The sequence below is a fragment of the Macaca thibetana genome, chromosome 7 (genome assembly GCF_024542745.1).
Source record: "Macaca thibetana thibetana isolate TM-01 chromosome 7, ASM2454274v1, whole genome shotgun sequence".
NCBI classification, from domain to species: Eukaryota; Metazoa; Chordata; class Mammalia; order Primates; family Cercopithecidae; genus Macaca; species Macaca thibetana.
Genome location: NC_065584.1, coordinates 38,789,390 through 38,808,103, shown reverse-complemented (window position 1 = coordinate 38,808,103; position 18,714 = coordinate 38,789,390). Strand labels below are relative to the sequence as shown.

Below are 18,714 nucleotides of genomic sequence, written 5' to 3'. Positions count from 1 at the left end.
ACAATCCCCTGCATAAAACTAACACGTTTTGCTGACATACTTGTTAATTTGGCTCTAAAATATTTATTCTTTTTCTAATTTATAGCATTTATTTTAAAAAGATTAATCCCTTCATCCATTTCTCCAAGGCTCTTTTGTAGCTCAAAAAATTACCATAAAGATCCTCTGGTCCTCTACTACAATTACTTTAGAGTGGGGGTCAGAAAACTTTTTCTGTAATGGATCAAACAGTAAATACCGTAGGCTTTGCAAGCCATACATGCCCTGCTGCATCTACTCAACTCTGCAGCTACAGTGCAAAAACAACCTAGACAATAGTGAATGAATGGGTATGGCCATATTTGACTCATGGTTGTAGTTTGCCTACCCTTGCTTTAGTGTACCTACATGAACACTGTTCATATAAACTATCCAGTAAGATAAATAATAATTTAGTGCTTAAAAAAAAGTTATAGAACCTTTTTCTTTTAGAGTCCTTTAGGAAAAGCATCATGTATTGCTTGGAAAGTATTCTCTATTTTAAATATTAAATACAGTTTAACACACAAGAATATCCAACTTGATATTTATAAAAAGTAGACTGTTTCTAAAACATTGTATAAGCTCAAAGAGAAAAATGCAACTGCATTTAAATTTTAAATACAGTTTCATTCTTTTATTATGCTGAGATATTAATTAAGAAGGAGTAATCTGGAGTCTAGTACATAAAACATCTTTGGGTATATACATTTTGTAAATAGGAAGTGCTATTACTTCTAGCATTGTAAGAACCCCAGCTCCCAAATAATAATGACTCTTGGATAATAAGCAAATACCTGTAGCATGCCTCCAATATATTGACTGTTAAAGGGCAGAAAGTTCTCCCTGGCAGTGATCGCAACAATTGAAAGCTGTATTTTCATATCTAGCATAGGGATGAAATCATCCAAAATTTTTCTTTGTAGCAAGTAAGGTGGTCAGTGAAAACTCAAAACATGGATTATCAGGCGAGCTCTCTGCTTAGGTAGTTGGAGCTAAAATTTGTAGAACCATTTCAGCCATTTTCTCCACTGGGGTGCTGCAGAATTCAACTGTCGATGGAATCTTTTTTTGATTGTTAATGCCAACATTTCCCAGAAGATGAGAATTTACTGCTTTTGCCAACTTGTGATTTGTTAATGCCAGCTCTGCTGTGCTGTGGGGTTGTATGCTAGGAGAGTAAGGTTGCCCTCTTCCCTACTGCAAAGAGATTAAGAGCTCCTCCAGTAATTTCTGGGTAGCTATCATTTCCTGATGAAACTGTTGCTGTTCACTTAGGAGATCCTGTATGGAACCACGTGCATCACGTTTTTGACGCTGTGAAATTGCTTTTGAGGTGGGGCATGGTGGTTCATGCCTGTCATCCCAGTACTTTGGGAGGCTGAAGCAGGAGGATCACTTGAGGCCAGGAGTTCAGGACCAGCCTGGCCAACATGGCAAAACCCCAACTCTACTAAAAATACAAAAATTAGCCAGGCGTGGTGATGGGTGCCTGTAATCCCAGCTACTTGGGAGGCTGAGGCACAAGAATCACTTGAACCCGGGAGGCAGAGGTTGCAGTGAGCCAAGATTGCACCACTGCACTCCAGCCTGGGCAACAAAACGAGACTCCATCTCAAAAAACAGAAAAACAAAACTGCTCTTGATGCTCTTGAGTTAGTTAACTCATCTGCCATTACTCTGCTTGCAAGGAATTTACTTCGCCATACATCACACTGTATTAACAACATACATTCTAACTGTTTGGAAAGCTGAGCTGTGTTTCAACCTAGGGCTTCATTTTCTAAAATAAGCTGATTTTTTCTCACAGGCTAGACATTCAAAGTGATACTGAAGATCATCCACAACAGAAGCCACCAGCAACTTTTTAAGCTCATGACTTACCTCCGTCTGCATACGGAGCTGGTTTCAAAGACCTTCTTTGTCCTGTAGTAACCTTCTTTCATAATTCTTGAGCTTTTCCTTTTTTTTTTTTTTTTTTTGATGGAGTCTCGCTCTGTTGCCTACGCTGGAGTGTAATGGCATGATCTCGACTCACTGCAACCTCCGCCTCCTGGGTTCAAGTGATTCTTCTGCCTCAGCCTCCCCATTAGCTGGGACTACAGGCACACACCACCATGCCCAGCTATTTTTTGTATTTTAGTAGAGACGGAGTTTCACCATGTTGGCCAGGCTGGTCTCGAACTCCTGACCTTGTGATCCGCCCGCCTTGGCCTCCCAAAGTGCCGGGGTTACAGGCGTGAGCCACCATGCCCAGTCTCTAATTAATACATTCTTTACTCTGAGAGTTCCTTATTAGGTTCTATAACTCTTTCTGACTGACCAAGGAATTCTCCTTTATGATATCCCAGAGACATCATAATTTTGTTGGAGCTATCATGAGTTATTGTATTTTTGTTGGAGCTATCATGAGTTATAGCAACTTTGTGACCTAATATTCTTTTTTTTTTTTTTTTTTTTTTTTTTTGAGACAGAGTTTCGCTCTTGTTGCCCAGGCTGGAGTGCAGTGGCATGATCTCGGATCTCTGCAACCGCTGCCTCCCAGGTTCAAGCAATTCCCCTGCCTCAACCTCCCAAGTAGCTGGGATTACAGGTGCCCACCACCACGCCCAGCTAATTTTGTATTTTTAGTAGAGACTGGGTTTCTCCATGTTCGTCAGGCTGGTCTCAAACTCCCAACCTCAGGTGATCCGCCCGCCTCAGCCTCACCAAAGTGCTGGGATTGCAGGTGTGAGCCACCCCACCCGGCGGGACCTAATATTCTTACAGCTTCCACTTCTACTGCTTTTCAGTGAGCATTTTCCCTGGCTGAACTCGTGGGCTCTCTGTGATGGAACTGCTTTCTTCCATGGACCCCAAAGGCTATGATGCCTTCTGGATTGGACCCCAGAGGGAACTTCAACAGATTTAGGCTCCTCAGTGTCCATTCCATCTCCTGCTCCTCAGTTTGGGGATGAAGTAAGGGTGACTTTGGTTTTTAAACTTTTAAGAGTAGTCATTTTTTTTTCCCCTTAACTACTGAAAATGCACTCCAAGACTTCTACTGAACAACCTCTAAGATTCTTATTCTCCCCATTTCAGGGGGCTTCACTCGGCAGGCTCTTTGAATCGGTATCGCCAGGTTAACTTCTCACAGACCTCTTCCATTCTGAAGCCGACCCGCCCAGGCCCTCCAGACATCCCTTCCATTGCCTTTGGATTAAGTTTAGGATGGATCTTTCTTTTCCTCTTCCATCAAAAATAGAATCCAGATTTGGGGGATTTGACAGGCAATAGGGCCCATAGGCCATAGTATACTCAACTAAGATATGATCAGATTTATAGATGCTCCATTATTTTATGAGCTATAAAATGTAACCAATTAAACCATTAACACAATGCTTTCTTTAGAATTTTATTATGTTCTTTACGTACTCATATATGTTTACATTATTATATACTTATTGAAAGAGCTCAGACTTTTTTAGACATGTATCATGTACAATATGAGGAAAGCAAATTTGCTAAAACTCTCTTCTGAATCCCTTGTCAGTGTTTTTTTTTTTTTTTTTTTTTTATTATTTTTTTTGTTTTAAGATGAAGTCTCACTCTATCGCCCAGGCTGGAGTGTAGTGGCGCGATCTCGGCTCACTGCAATCTCTGCCTCCCGGGTTCAAGCAATTCTCCTGCCTCAGCCTCCCAAGTAGCTGGGATTATAGGCACCCGCCACCACACCCAGCTAATTTTGTGTATTTTTACAAATACAAAAAAACAGGGTTTCACTATGTGGTCAGGCTGGTCTCAAACTCCTGACCTCATGATTCGCCCGCCTCAGCCTCCCAAAGTGCTGAGATTACAGGCATGAGCCACTGCACCCGGCTCAGAGTCTTTAAGTGCCTGTTTTTCACACACCATTGCCTGCTGTGCCATCAATAGAACTGAAAATGCAGCATTTCTTTTTCTTTTTCTCTCTCCCCTCCCTCCTTCCCTTCCTCCCTTCCTTCCTTCAGGATAATCTCGGCTCACTGCAACCTCCATCTCCAAGGTTCAAGTGATTCTCCTGCCTCAGCCACCCAAGTAGCTGGGATTACAGGCACGCACCACCACACCCAGGTAATTTTGTATTTTTAGTAGAGATGGGGTTTCACCATGTTGCCCAGGCTGGTCTTGAGCTTCTAGGCTTGAAACACCTGCCCACCTCAGCCTGCCAAAGTGCTGGGATTATAGGTGTAAGCCATTGCACCCTGGCTAGCATTTCTTAAGCCAGTACTACACCATGATCACCAGCATTTTCTTTCTGGGGACCCACTATGCAAGTGTTGATACTGGAGCTTGATCTTACCGGGAGATAAGATTAATGGAAGTTTTTGAGACAACAGACAGGACTCACATTCCTGTCTCAAATAGGCAGGCAATGACACTAAGTCATGACTGCTGTCTGGCCAACAGCAATTGTAAGACACCATTAATCCTAAAGTGAGATCGATTGTATGCTGTATCTCAATATCAGAGATGCTACAATGTGAAAATTGATGAATTGAGACAGTTCTTATGAGACTACCTTTTGGGTTATCCTAAAGGTGATACCCAATCTAGCCCATGAGCAATGGCCCCAGCTTCAGCCACTGACAGGCATCATTTTATCAGACCAGGTCAGTCTGGGCCAAGTGCGTCCTGGACATTTGGAATTGGAACTAGTCTCTTGTGTTAAGAAAATGTCAACACTAGGCACTGCGGAATTGGCCTCTGCCACCATGGGGAGGTGTGCACCCAAAGCTGGACTGCAGGGAGAGGAGGGAGGCTGACACACAGAGGGGCCAAGAAAAGCTAGAGAGAAGGCAGGACCTCAGCCTCCCAAGGGCTTTCCAGTTCTGTGGCTGGTGCCTACCTGGAGCTGGACTGCCCTCTGGCTCCTGCATCTGAGACAACAGGAAGCCTTACAATAATTTCCCCTGTGTCTTTAAGCTGGCTAGTTGGCCCATGTCGCTGACAAATGTCACCACCTTCGCTGTGCTTGCTCAGGTCTCAACTGCATTTCAGATAGCAGCTTCTCCACCCCTTTTGGGGCTGTGAAAGCCATGATGATCACAAAACAACTCACAAAGCAACTTCTAGAGCTACTGCTCAGATGAGGATCCTATAAGGCAGTGTTTGAGTGTCCTGTAAAGCTCAGGTCCAGCTACTGCCCAGTTACCTATGTTCTGTCCCCCTAAGCCTGGCCTCATCTGTAGGGGGCACTGAGGGAGGGGCAGCCTGTGACCTTAGAGACCTCCAAGTGAGGTGACTTGCCCCATTCTTGGATTAAGCCCACAGCTGTCAGCCTTAGCCCTTTGCCACTAACCAGTTGAGCTAAGCAGCCCCCCCATCTCCTGCTGGGCCCAGCTATTCTGGCCTTTTGGGGCTCTCAAAGCTTGGAAGCTTCCTTCTGCCCTCTCCATGGATGGCACTTTTAGGGCTCAGGAAGTCAAGTCCAGCAGCTAAGGCAGTCTCCCAAGGGCCAGTGTTGCACACTCAGGCCTTTGAACATAGGGCAGTTTCTCCAGCAGGTCATGCCTATGCCACGGGTCACTGACATCAGGAAGGCAGCCAGCTCCCCAGGGCATGAACGATGGAGCACATATTAGCTTCCTATGGTTGCTGTAACAAATTATCACAAATGAAGTGGCTTAAAACAATACCACCATATTATCTCACAGTTCTGGAGAACAGAGACCCAAAATGGGTCTGTAGACCTGCATTCTATCTGGAGGCTCTCAGGGAGAATCTGTTTCCCTGGCTTTTCTAGCTTCTAGAGGCTGTCCACATTCATTGGCTTGTGGCCTCACATCACTCCAACCCCTGCTTCTGTTGTCACATTTCCTCTGATGCTGACACGCCTGCTCCCTGAGCACCCACCCAGATAATCCAGAACAATCTCCCCACCTCAAGATTCTTAATCACATCTGCAAAGTCTTATTTGTCATATAAATTAACAATCATGGGTTCCAGGGACTAGGACATGGACATCTTGGGGGACCATTACTCAGCCTACTACAGAGCACAGAGACTGAAGGACGGCTTCCCTTAATGGTATTTTTCCGTAATCAGGCCTTTTTCTTTAAGAATATTTTAAACAGCATAACAAAGTACAGCTGACTTTTTCCCCCCTTTTACAGACAGGGTCTTGTTATGTTGTTCAGGCTGGACTCAAAACTCCTGGGCTCAAGCGATCCTCACCTCAGCCTCCCAAGTACTAGTACTACGGACATGCACCACCATGCCCTGCTACAGCAGTTTTTTAATACAACTCTAGGGACAATACCCATTGCCACTTATTACATGCCTACTGTGTGCCAGAGAGAGAAGGAAAGCAACATTATTGGCCCCATTTAAGGAGGTCACTTGCCCAAGGTAATCCAACTGGCCGGTGGCAGGCAGATTTGAGCTCACATCTGCCTCCATTGACAGGCACTGATGTTGAGGTTGTATTTCTTCCCTTGGCGCCCATAATGCAGACCCTCGTCTAAAGTCTTGTTTTTGTTGGAGAACTTTGGAGCCTTAAATTCAGAGGCGCTTCACACAGCTCATGCCACCTGCAGAAGTACCAGAGAGCCTGGCATAGGCCAAGGAATTGGCAGAGGCTTCAGCCTCTCCTCACCACATCAGGAAATTGAATCTGTTCTCTCTTCTAGTAACTTACTTCACCAAATGACTACACTTGTTGGGCACTAACCTCATGTCCAAGGGACAAACTATGAGCTGGTCCAGTGATGGAAGAGGTGGGTAGAAGCTAGGTCACACTCCTGCCACAGATTTGGTACCAGAACAGTCATTAGGGTTTTGTTAAGGAATGGACAGGCCAGAGAGAGGAGAGATGGGCCTTCATGAGGCTATCAACAAAGTCCCTACAAAAAATTCAGAGGTAGATAAAAATGTAAGAGCTACACATCCACATAGGCAGGAAAGAGATGTAATGAGTTCATCCCACTGACGCATGAACAATTAATTGCTACCTGTCAGTTGTCAATGGGGAGAATTTCATCCACCCGATCATTTAAAGCAAGCTGGAACAGGGTACAATGAGAATTGGCCAAGGATGAAATTCAAAGGATGCCCGGGAGCAAGTGATGTAACGGGTTGCAAAACAAAGGTCAGATAAAAGGCATGGGCTAAGGGGCCCTGGTGCCAGAGCAGACGGCGTCCTATAAAGACTGTCTTTTACTCTGGAGAAACTAGAGCAGTACACACAGTATTCGGCATTCAGGGATGGGGCCTGAGATTCTGTATTTCCAATGAGCTCCCAGGTGATGCCGAACAGCTGCCATCTGTGGGTCATCTTGAATAGCAAGGGATGAGATGACTCTTAAGAGACAACTCAAGCTGTTCCCTGCAGCAAAAATAAAACGAGTGGGGGGAATGCAGATGTCACAGAGCTGTTTGATGCCGTGGAAAAATGAAGGTGGGGCTTATCACCAAGAAGTCCTTTACGCATCCATGACTTTCTGTCCAACTCATAGGAGACTGGAGAAATTACCTTTTCCTTTTTAAAATGAAGAAACTGAAGTGTAAGACGATTGAACACAGCAGGGTCAAAAACATTAGGGGTAGATACAGGTGCCCCACGCCATCCTTGACCCCACACACACTTCCAGAAAACATCAAGCAAGGAGCAGGCAAAGAGCTGTCATAGGAGTGTGGTTGTTTTAATACCGTTCTTGCCAAGCAATATCAAAGTTGTCCATATTCTCCAAGTTTGTCCTATTTTTTATAGACAATATTAAAATTTTTTAAGTGTGTGCTGATAAAGAGACTAGTCACACCTCTGGGGATTTAAAAATGAGAAGCCACATAAATTCTCTTCCTTAAAAAACAGCCATTTCAAAAGATTTTCTTTAATATCATAAAATATTTTCATGGACAAGTGAGCTAGCAAACACACATGCACCAATGTGCCTTTTGACAAGAGTACCCCCTACCCCGACTCCCACACCAAAGTGGACATGAGATTGAAGAAATGAATACAGCAGATGGAACAGATAGAAGAAAAAAAAATCAGTAAAAAGGATGGAAGATAACTTTGTGCTTGGTTATTTTCCTATGTCACAACAAAACAAGACATTTCGGTGCAAATAGTTAATCTTTCCTCTTTTTTTCCATTTGGTGGAGAAAAAAATACTTTTTCTATAATAAAATATGTAGTTTTTTGGTTTTTAACGTAACTTTTTTTTTTCTTTTTTGCAGAAAATAATTTTGTAAACTGTCACTTCGCGGGCAGGGAGGCTCGATGCCACGTGGGCCCCAGCTCGCCCCGGTGGAGGCTGGGAGCTGAAACCGAACCTAGGCAGGAGATGGGCGACGGCGGAGGTGCAAGGCAGGGCACGGCGCACGGGACGAGGGCGGCCGGGCAGGGTGGATTAGAGGTCACTCTCGCCGTACAGTGCCGTGGAGAAGGACATGTAGTCCAGAGCACCTGGCACGGAGTCGGGGCCGGTGTAGGGGGCCATCCGCGCGATGCAGTACTCGGCCTGGTCAGGCGGCAGCTCGCGGCGCAGCTCGTCCACGGTAATGTAGTTCTGCGGGGAGAGAGTGGTCAGGGCGGCCGCAAAGTCCAGCAGCCGTAAAGCGGGGTGGCCCAACACAGCCGCAAAGCCTGGCCGCGTGAAGGCAGCGCGTGCCGTTTGCATTATGCCTCCCTCCTGGAACTAGAGGATGTATGGACATAAATATCCACACATGTACATACCGCATACACATGTATTTTTAAAACTGTCTCAGGTTTTCCACTTCAGTACCTACTTTTTAAGCCACTTTCCAATCTAATTCCATGTGCCAATTAGACCTATAACCATCTTCTGAATCACACTAGTCTGCAATAATTGCGTGCTGGAGCAGTATCCGCAGATACTCTGGTGGAGCGTATAGGTTCCTGGGGGGACCCCACACGTACTCAGCTGAGCTCTCTGGAGGCTTTGGACAGAGAGTCTAATTTTAATGAGCCCTCCAGCAGATTAAGAACACCATCCACGTTTGGGCATCATTGCTTCCCAAATATGGTCAGGCTATCTTAAGCTCCTTTGCAGAAAGGTGGGCCTTGCCCCATCCAAGCAGCTCCAGCCTGGGTATCTGCCTTCTCCCAGGTTTTGCCCATGCTAGGTCTATTTGAAAGCTGTGTCTTTTAGGAGCTTCAAGATCCAGGAGAGCTCATCTGGGGGCTCTGACCCACAAGGTAGTCCCCCTGCACCATGCCCTACCTCTGCCAGAGCGCCCTGGGAACCAGTTTGAGGGAGGGTGGAGCTGCCACTGTCAATCCCAAAGTTGGGAGACGAGGCCCCTATCTCGGCCCCAGTTTTCCTCTTCTACAAAATTAGCAACTAAAACTAAATGGTTTGAGGATCCTTCCAGCTCCAAGGTACTATGATGCAAATAAGGTTGTTCTTGTACTTAAATCAGACCTTTAGGGACTTCTTTGTAGGTTCAGCCTTTATTCCCTTGTAGACAGACATTTCAGAAATTATACTCCCTCCCTACTGGCTTTTGCTTTTGGTAACTGAATCTTTTCCGTTTAAGATGGAGTCTCACTCTGTCACCCAAACTGGAGTGCAGTGGTGCGATCTCAGCTCACCGCAACCTCCGCCTCCCAGGTTCAAGCAATTCTCAGGTCTCAGCCTCCCGAGTAGTTGGAATGACAGGTGCATGCCACCACACTCGGCTAATTTTTTGTATTTTTAGTAGAGATGGGGTTTTGCCATGTTGGCCAGGCTGGTCTTGAACTCCTGACCTCAGGTGATCCACCCACCTCGGCCTCCCAAAGGGCTGGAATTACAGGCATGAGCCATCATGCCTGGCCTGAATCTTTTCAGTTTTGAAGGAAGGATGGCATAAGGATTTACTGTGACTTTACAGAACAGAACACAGACCCTAGGCCCACATCCCACCCCCACCATTTCTTCTGGCTGCTCTGTGAGTCTTTTCTATAATATTTGAGGGATCTGTGGCTTCTATAGATCCCCTCAGGTCCCTGGGCTGGAGATGGCTGTGGTTCTGGGTGACATCCAGGTCTACCAATGACCATCTCAGAACAGTGGAGACTTGGACTGAGCCTCTGGCATCCATGGAGACAATCCCCTGCATCCCTCCACTGCCAGGTGGACTGTTGCAGGGTACTTGGGAGACTGGGAAACCCAGAGTGGATCACTGCTCAAGGTAGAAAACACGAGAGACGTGCTTCCTTCTTGTGTCCCACAGTCCCTCTTCCTGCTCCCACTATAGTCCGTGCCAATGCACAGGATGATACCAAGGGTGAAGTCCCAGGGGTTGTCAGATGGACTCCAAGAGTCCAATCACACATCCACACCACTCTACTCCCCTCTGCCACCCATCATTTCATCCCAGCTATGGAGTCCCTCACTGGCAAGCAGTGATCCTGGGAGGGTCACTTATACTAATCCTGTGTCCTGACATGAGCCCAAGGCATTACAGAAATGGGTAGAAGTGGCAAACAAGGAGAGGCCAAAGGACCCTGGAAGAAGGGGCGGTTCGAGCTCTCACCCCTCTAGATCACAGTCCAGCCAGTGCCTGCCACCCCAGCACAATGCCCATGCCATAGAACACCCACCTTGTCCCCAGCCAGGATCTTGAAGGAAGCCATGACTTGGTCTGCTGTATCTGTATCGGCTGTCTCACGGGACATGAAGTCAATGAAGGCCTGGAATGTCACTACCCCCAGGCGGTTGGGGTCCACAATGCTCATGATGCGGGCAAATTCTGCTTCTCCCTGGAGGAAACAGCCAACCCCAGGCCTGTCAGCCCATGGCCTGCTGAGAATATCTCATAGGGACTGAAGACCCTGGGGGCTCAGATCAGCCTGTGGCTGGAAGAGGAGGGCACATCCCCCTGACCTAACCTGGGTTGTCCTAAGGGTATGATGGGGACACAACACCCAAGAGGAGAGACCCAGCTCAGGGTTTCCCATGCCCTGCAGATGCCTGGGTTCCTCTTACAGCAAATAATCATATTGATAATAACTACAGTGATCACAACGATTAACAATGGCTGACACCTATGCAGCATATCTTATATGCCAAGTATTAACCTAAAAGCTTTATTTCAATTCATTTAATCCTCCCTACAACCATAAAGGTAGGTATTTTATTATCTTCATTGTACAGATGAGAAATCTGAAGCCCAGACAGGCTAAGTGACTTGCCCAGGGTCACACAGCCAGGAAGCAGCAGAACTGGGATTTGAACTCAGGCAGTCTGGTTCTAGAATCTGTTCTCTCCCCACCACACTGTATTTTCTATGTGCCAGATACATGCACAGACTTAAATTCCTTCATTTAACCCTTGCAACAGTCCTGTAGGGTTCCCCCACTTCACCTGAGGCTACACGCTAATGATGGCAGGGCTGGGATTTACTCCCAGGTTCACTGCTCCTAGCCCCATGCCCATGCCCTGCACTGGGCAGCTTGTGAGCTCTTCACTTGGCACCATGGCCCAGGAGCCACCTGACTGCCCTGCTCAGAATGTCTGTGTGAGGGGGGACAGAATAGGAAGGTTGGGGAGTGGGGAACGGCCTGGGACAATCCAGAGGGGCAGCAGGCCCGACCAGAGCCACCGCCAGGACAGAGGTGGAAGGTCTCAATTTCCATGCTCCATGTGAGGTGACGCAGGCCAACCCCCAACCTGGGATGTCCCACACCACCAGTCCTTCCTGCCAGTCTCAGGGTCAGCCCAGCTGTCCACAGTGGGAGTGAGGAAGTACCAGAAGATGAAGTAGCACAGAGACTGAGACGAGGAGGCCAGGGCTCCTGGATACACACAGGCCGGTGGCCGGGCCGGCTTTCAGGGAGCCATCTTCCCCAAGGACATGGGCCTTGTGGCTCCTCCAGGGAGGGCAATCCCTAGCCTGAGGGCCTCCAGCCTGCCACTCCTGGGACTTGGCCGCTCCCGCCAGCTGGCTGCCTCCTCACCAGGGCAGACAGAGGGTGGGGTTTACGTTACCATGTTGTAACCCATGGAGATCAGGCAGGCGCGGAAATCATCCGTGTCCATCATGCCTGTCTTCTTCTGTGGGGGGCAGTGGTACCAAGACACAAGGAGGGTCGGGAAGGCAGGAAGAGGAAGGGCCGGCCCGGGGCCAGGAAGACAGAAACAGATGGCCAGAGCGGGGATGAGGTTTATGGTTTGGGGGATCAGGACGGGGAAAGGAACATAGGAGGAGAAGATGCGAACACACATGGGTGGCAATGTCCAAAGACAGGAGGAAGACAGAGCAGGGAGATGCAAAAATCCACCCATGGGATGAAGAGCGGTGAGGATGGAAGACAGTGGGCACCCAGCAGGTTGCCACGAAAGACAGCAGAGGGCAGAGGGTGGACCAGTGACAGGGCAGACAGAAACAGCAGGAGAGGACGAGCCCCATGGCCCATAGGAGGGGGACAGGAGATCCAGACAGAGAGAAGAGAAAAAGGAAAAACGCATTATTTCTCGCCCCAGACGCCACCCCTGAGCGTGCTCCATGCAGGAGGCGAGTACCTGGGGGTCGTTGCCAATATCATAACCCAAGCTGATGAGGCAGGCTTTGAACTCCTCGGGACCCAGTGTGCCGGAGTGATCCTGGGGCCGCGGTGCGCCAGGCAGCGAGCCATGCGGTGTCAGGGAGGTGGAGCCGTGAGAGGGGCATGCCCCGGGGGAGGGTGGCGTGTGTGGGGAGACACAGGGACAGGCATGCGGAGGGAGGGTGGGGGCGGGGGAGGAGGGGAAATAAAAGTGCACACGGTTAGACACACCAACGAGGCTCCAGGGGGTGCCCTCCCCCCAGCACACACAGCCCTGCTCCAAGAAGCAGGACCAGAGTGGGGTGTGATGAGCCACAAGGGTGAGAAGCTCCCCCAGAAGTGACCCAGCCCCCCAGTTTCCCCAGGGACTTCCCCCCAGGTGCCTAGAGAGCCATGAAGCAGGCAGGGGTGGTGGGCAGCACCCAAGAACATGCTCCCACGCCTTGGGACCGCCCGCAAGCCCCAGGGCACTGGGAAGGGGCAGCCCACTAAAACCCGGCCTGACCCAGAGCTGGGATAGGAACCCAGGACCAAGGCCTCTGACATCCCCAGCGGAGTCCCAGAGGCCGCTGGAGGTCGGGGTAGGGGTGGGAGCCAGCAAGGGCAGGAGGAGTCTCTCTTCTGCTCCTCTGTCTCCACAGCCAGGGAGCAGCAAGCCTTCACTGTGGGTGACTCTTCATGGTAGGAGAGCAAGGGTCAGGGGTCAAAGGTCCTCTTTCTACCCACAGTATGAACACTCTCTCCCAGAAAGCAGGGAAGCTTATGAGGCACCAACACAGGTTTTCCAAGGTTGGTTTTGTGGGGTGCATCGAGTCAGGGCAGGCTGATGGCAGTTTCCCCTTTCTCTCCCTCTTCACTTGCATGGCAGCCCACATCCCGGGGAAGTGCCCTCCAGGGCCCTGGGGCAGGGGTTGGGGGCTGCACTAAGAAAACACAGGGTGGGGCTCTCACCCGGTCAAAGTGGTTGAAGGAGGCCCGGAACTCATTCATCTGCTCCTGGCTAATGCCCTTGGCATCCCGGGTCAGGATCTGGTTCTCCACCTCGTTGATGGTCCTGGCGATGGTGGTGAGCAGCTGCTCCCAGCCCACACGGATGTGCTGCAGGCAGGCAAGAGGCCTGTCAGCAAAGGGGTCCCAGGCCTGGGATCCTGGCTGCCCCTATCCACCCTACTCCCCAACTATCAAAATGGCTAAAGCCATCAAACTTGGCCTTCCGTGTGGCTGAGTGTCACCAGAGGGAGGGGAACCAGGACAAGGACAACCTACTAGGGCAGGGACCCTAGATGATCAAGGGGGCAGGGTGGCAGCCTCTGCCTGGGAGAGCAAAGAGACTGGGACTTGCCAATGGGGGTCAGGTCAGGAAGGAGGGCAGATTTGGGGGTAGGAAAGATTGAGACAAAAAAATGTGTGATTCCCTGAACCTCCAACCCCACAACCCCAGCCCACACACACTTTCACAGTTAAAACAACTAGCCATCTTACAAGCAGGTGCCTGAGCCAGTGTTTGGAGCCCGCCAGCACCCGGAACCACCAGAAGTGCTTATTCTGAACTCCACCCCCGAACTAGTGAAGCAAATTCTAGAGATGGGGCCTAGAAATATGTATTCTCAACACGTTCCTCGGGAAAGCAGAAGGTACTAAAAGTTGAAGATGTGAGGCTTCAGAGGTGAAGTGAATTTATCCTCCAACTATGACCTGTTTCCTTGGAGACTTCCCCACCCAGCAGGAAGGACAGAAGGGGACATGTGCTCCCCGAGAGGAACAAGGCCAGGCCCACCCACCTCCATGGTGTAGTTGGTGTGCTTGTTGTCGAAGATGAGCGCCTCCTGGATGAGCTGGTGGTCGCCCTCCAGCTGATCAATCTTTGGCTTGTAGTTGACAATGCTCTTCTCATACTGCCGCAGGTGGCTGAGCTGGTCCTCCAGGGTCCCGTGCATCTCAATGGAGATCCTCCCAATCTCCTGCTCACCGGCAAAGAGGCACCTTGTCAGACCACCTCACTCTGCTCCCATAGGGTGGGGACTGGGGCCTCCAAAATCATTTGTTAAGCCTTCAAGTGATTCTCAGTTCCTATCCCAGCCCTAAGGAGGCCATCACTGGTAATTAGTAAGACACTTTTAGCATGGGTGCTCCTAGGTATGGAAACAGCACCACAGAGGTATATAACAAGCACTGTTATCACTGGATGAAATACCTACCAGCTCTCAGGTACCTGTCAGCCTCAGGAAGGGAATGCAGAGTCAGTTCTAACCTAAACATTCACTCCTCTGCTTGCCATTCAAATGCCCCTTTCCCAAGTCTTGTCCATCTCAGGGACCCACTGAGCCAGGATCCTTGTAGCCTCGGCAGACCTCACTCACCTCCCTCAGTGCCCATGCTCTTGCTCCTGCTGTTCCGCCTCCTGGGATGCCTGCCCTGGCTCACCTGAATCCCATCCATCCCTGCAGGCCAGGCCTAATGCCCATTTCTCTCTGTTATTCATCCATGTAAACAACCCTTGTTTGTGAAAGCACTTTCTGTCCACTCAGTTCAATCCAGTAGCTATTTCCTGCCTGTCTACTAAGGACAATGTGCTGGCAGGGGGGCGGGGGGCGACACACACAAATGTGAACTCAACATGGTCTCTGCCCTTAAGGAACTCAGAGGCCACGCTCTAGCCAAGCAGGGCCCCTTTCCTGATCTGCTAAAGCACCCCACTATCTACCCCACACAATTCAGCAAAACATTCTGTGCTCCACTGGGTTCAGTTCTCTTTCTGGGATGATCAGTCATCTTCTTTGGCCAGGCTCATTGCTCAGGAGGAGGAGGAGAGGAAGGGGAGGCCTGGTCAACAAGAGACACCAAAGGAATTAAGCTGGATCAGGTGCTCAGGAGCTGACTCTCCTATGGGACTTTCACAGGCAGCTTCTTCTTTTTTTTTTTTTGGCGATGGAGTCTCGCTCTGTTGCCCAGGCTGCAGTGCAATGGCACAATCTTGGCTCACTGCAACCTCTGCCTACCAGGTTCAAGTGATTTTCCTGCCTCAGGCTCCCAAGTAGCTGGGATTACAGGCACACATCACCACACCTAGCTGATTTTTGTATTTTTAGTAGAGACGGTGTTTCACCATGTTGGCCAGGCTGCTCTCGAACTCCTGACCTCAGGTGATCCACCTGCCTTGGCCTCCCAAAGTGCTGGGATTACAGGCGTGAGCCCATAGGCAGCTTCTTAGTGGTGTGCTCATATGTCTTTGCTCCCAAATCAGATAGTGCCAGCAGGGCTTCCTCACATAGACCCCCACAGCCTTCTACAGGAGAGCAGACCCATGGTGCGCTCAGGGCCTCAGTCCTCCATGGGTCCCACCGAGGGAGACAGGCAGCCTGGCTGGCTGGGATAGTGTGGGGAGGGGTGGGAGCCCCAGCACTGCTTCCCAGCACGGGACCCACCTCCATCTTGGTCTGGATCCAGGGCCCGATGACATTGGCCTGTGCCCCAAACTGCTTGCGTAGCCTCTCATTGTGCTGCTGTCGGGCGTGCTCCTCCGTCAGAGCTTGGTCCCTCCGAGGCACCAGCTGCCGCACCTGGGGCAGGAATAACAAGGCGACTTTGGGGACAGGTCAGCCATCTGCCCATGTGCCAGATGAGGAAATGGAGGACCCAGGAGGGGAAGGGCCGGTCAGTAACAGAACAGGAGTGAAGGCGTCAACCTGTTCTGGAAATCCAGTCATTTGACATTTGGACAAACAATGAGTGTTTACTATATGACAATTTTAAATGAAATTGATAAAAATCAATTAAAATGGACAAAAATCCCTGCCTTTATGAAACTTACAATGGCTCGGCCCATGCCCTTCAACTCACGTGGTCCCATTTGCCATTGATCTCCTGAGGCGTGATGGTTGTGTAGGGGTTGGTGCCCGCCATATTGACGTGGTAGGTCTGGACAATCTTGGACACCTCGTTGTGGATGCCCAGGATAGCCAGACGCTCCTTATCAGCATCAGGGAGGGTGGCCTTGAACTGCTCATGGGCTGTGGTCAGTCCCTGGACAGAGATGGGAATATATGGGTAAGAGGAACAAAGGGAGCACTAGAAGTGAGTGGAAGGGCCATGGAAGTTGAGTTCCACAACAGCTGGGAGACCAGGAGGCATCAATTCAAAGATTCTTGTGGCTGAGAACTGGGATGGTAGGTATGGCCACAGGAAGGAGAAGCCACAGTCATCAAAAGCAACAGTTTCATCCTTGGGGCTGGTGAAATTAACAGCAACCCCTCTGGCGTGTTCACCACCTGACAGGTCAAGGAGAAGGGCTGCTCCCGAGGCTCACTCCCCAGATGACCTCCCACAACGTGGACTTCCTTAGCTCCTGGCAAAACCTTTTAAATCCAGTACTCTGCAGCTGCATGAAAGATTGAGGAAGCTGCTAATTGATGTGAAATGAGCTCCAAATAAATGTTACATTAAAAATCAAGGTTCACGGCTGAGCACAGTGACTCATGCCTGTAATCCCAGCACTTTGGAAGGCTGAAATGGGAGGATCTCTTGAAGCCAGGAGTTCGAGACCAGCCTGGGCAACAAAGAAAAACCCCATTTCCACAAAAATAAAAATTAAAAAATTAGCCAGGCATAGTGATGTGAGCCTGTAGTCCCAGCTACTAGGGAGGCTGCAGCAGGAGGATCCCTTAAGCCCAGGAGTTGGAGGCTGTAGTGAGCTATGATCCCACCACTGCATTCCAGCCTGGGTGACAGAGTGAGACCTTGTCTCTAAAAAAATAAAATAAATAAGGCCGGGTGCAGTGGCTCAAGCCTGTAATCCCAGCACTTTGGGAGGCCGAGACGGGCAGATCACGAGGTCAGGAGATCGAGACCATCCTGGCTAACCCGGTGAAACCCCGTCTCTACTAAAAAATACAAAAAACTAGCCGGGCGAGGTGGCGGGCGCCTATAGTCCCACCTACTCGGGAGGCTGAGGCAGGAGAATGGCGTAAACCCGGGAGGCGGAGCTTGCAGTGAGCTGAGATCCGGCCACTGCACTCCAGCCTGGGTGACAGAGTGAGACTCTGTCTCAAAAAATATATAAATAAATAAAAATAAAATAAAATAAAATAAATAAAAATCAAGGTTTAGAATATGGTATATAATAAAAGCTACTTTTTGTTTTATACAAAAAGGGTGCAAAGCATGGAAACAAACATACTTGCTTATGTGCAGAGACTGTAGTCAAATTCTTACCTTTGGGGAGAGAACTAGGGACTGGAGGATAAGGAGTCAGAGGGAGACCCTATCATACACCCTTTTTAATTTTTTTATTATTTTAGACCATGCACATATATTATCTTGTCAAAATAAGTCAAATGCAAAGGTTTTGCGTCTATAAAATCCTTGGGATGCTCTTCCTCAGGGACAGTCCTGCAAAAGTGACCCACAGAGCATGGGCCAGGGGCCCCAATCAGCCTCTGGGGAGTGGGGTGGGGCTCACCTGGATCTCCTCAATGGTGTGCACAATGAAGGTGTCCTGCAGGTCCTCCATGGCCCCCTCCATCCAGTTGTTGAAGGGTGCGGCCCTCTTGGCATACTCCAAGTACAGCTGGTCAATGGTCTCCAGCAGTTTCTCGGTCCGCTGGGAGTACCAAATAGGGTGGGGGTTAGTACAGTGATGTCCAGAATCATCCCCCACTCCTATCGAGATCCTTCTGGTGAGCCCCAGGTCTAGAAGCACTGCCTGAATCAGGCAGAAAGAACAAGCTCTTCCTAGGTGTCTGAACCATCTCACATCGCAGTCACCTGGCCTGGCTCTCAGAGTCTGGTGTATAGAATAGGAGGGTTCTCAAATGGCTGGGGTTGGGCTGTAAAGCACACTAAACTGGGAGGATGAGACAAGTGAGGGCAAGAGAGGAGGCATCGCCATGAGGGCAAAGTCCAAATCCTGTGCCAAAGTAAATCTTCCACATTTAGGCCAGGGTTGGGGGAGGTCTGGGGAACCCATAGTCTTTTAGCCCAAAGCAAAGAGAGTCAAGAAGCAGGAAGGGGCACCTCAGGACTGCTGGATATGGGCCTAGTTCTCCCTCTGGGACCCCTCACCTCCAGAGCTTCCCTTCGCTTCTGAGTTAGGGCCCCCAGATTGTCCCACTGGTCACAGATCTTTTGGCAACGGGCGTTGACACTGGGTGAGTCATAATAGTCCAGCTCACTGGGGAGGG

General features: G+C 49.5%; 2 protein-coding genes and 1 pseudogene across 5 annotated transcripts in view; all 3 read right to left on the bottom strand.

Moving 5' to 3' along the window:
- The window catches only part of ZFP36L1 (ZFP36 ring finger protein like 1), a 242,883-nt gene that overhangs the window by 82,808 nt on the left and 141,361 nt on the right, over nucleotides 1–18,714 (bottom strand). The window lies entirely within an intron of this gene.
- On the bottom strand, nucleotides 305–7,659 carry LOC126958671 (golgin-45-like; annotated as a pseudogene). Its single transcript, XR_007727254.1, has 4 exons — nucleotides 2,773–7,659; nucleotides 2,299–2,449; nucleotides 1,656–2,008; nucleotides 305–1,335 (listed from the first exon to the last, which is right to left on the bottom strand). The product of XR_007727254.1 is annotated as a golgin-45-like (transcript).
- The window catches only part of ACTN1 (actinin alpha 1), a 108,160-nt gene continuing 97,298 nt past the window's right edge, over nucleotides 7,853–18,714 (bottom strand). The window contains exons 13-22 of one of the 3 annotated variants that reach the window (XM_050797009.1): nucleotides 18,596–18,704; nucleotides 17,994–18,134; nucleotides 16,376–16,558; nucleotides 15,961–16,095; nucleotides 14,317–14,496; nucleotides 13,487–13,633; nucleotides 12,513–12,593; nucleotides 11,979–12,044; nucleotides 10,592–10,750; nucleotides 7,853–8,549 (exon numbers count right to left, since the gene is read on the bottom strand). In XM_050797009.1, the coding sequence (XP_050652966.1) occupies nucleotides 8,391–8,549; nucleotides 10,592–10,750; nucleotides 11,979–12,044; nucleotides 12,513–12,593; nucleotides 13,487–13,633; nucleotides 14,317–14,496; nucleotides 15,961–16,095; nucleotides 16,376–16,558; nucleotides 17,994–18,134; nucleotides 18,596–18,704 (1,360 nt within the window). In that variant the 3' untranslated portion in view covers nucleotides 7,853–8,390. The remainder of the gene's footprint in view (nucleotides 8,550–10,591; nucleotides 10,751–11,978; nucleotides 12,045–12,512; nucleotides 12,594–13,486; nucleotides 13,634–14,316; nucleotides 14,497–15,960; nucleotides 16,096–16,375; nucleotides 16,559–17,993; nucleotides 18,135–18,595; nucleotides 18,705–18,714) is intronic. The other 2 variants (XM_050797010.1, XM_050797012.1) reach the window with 2 other exon arrangements.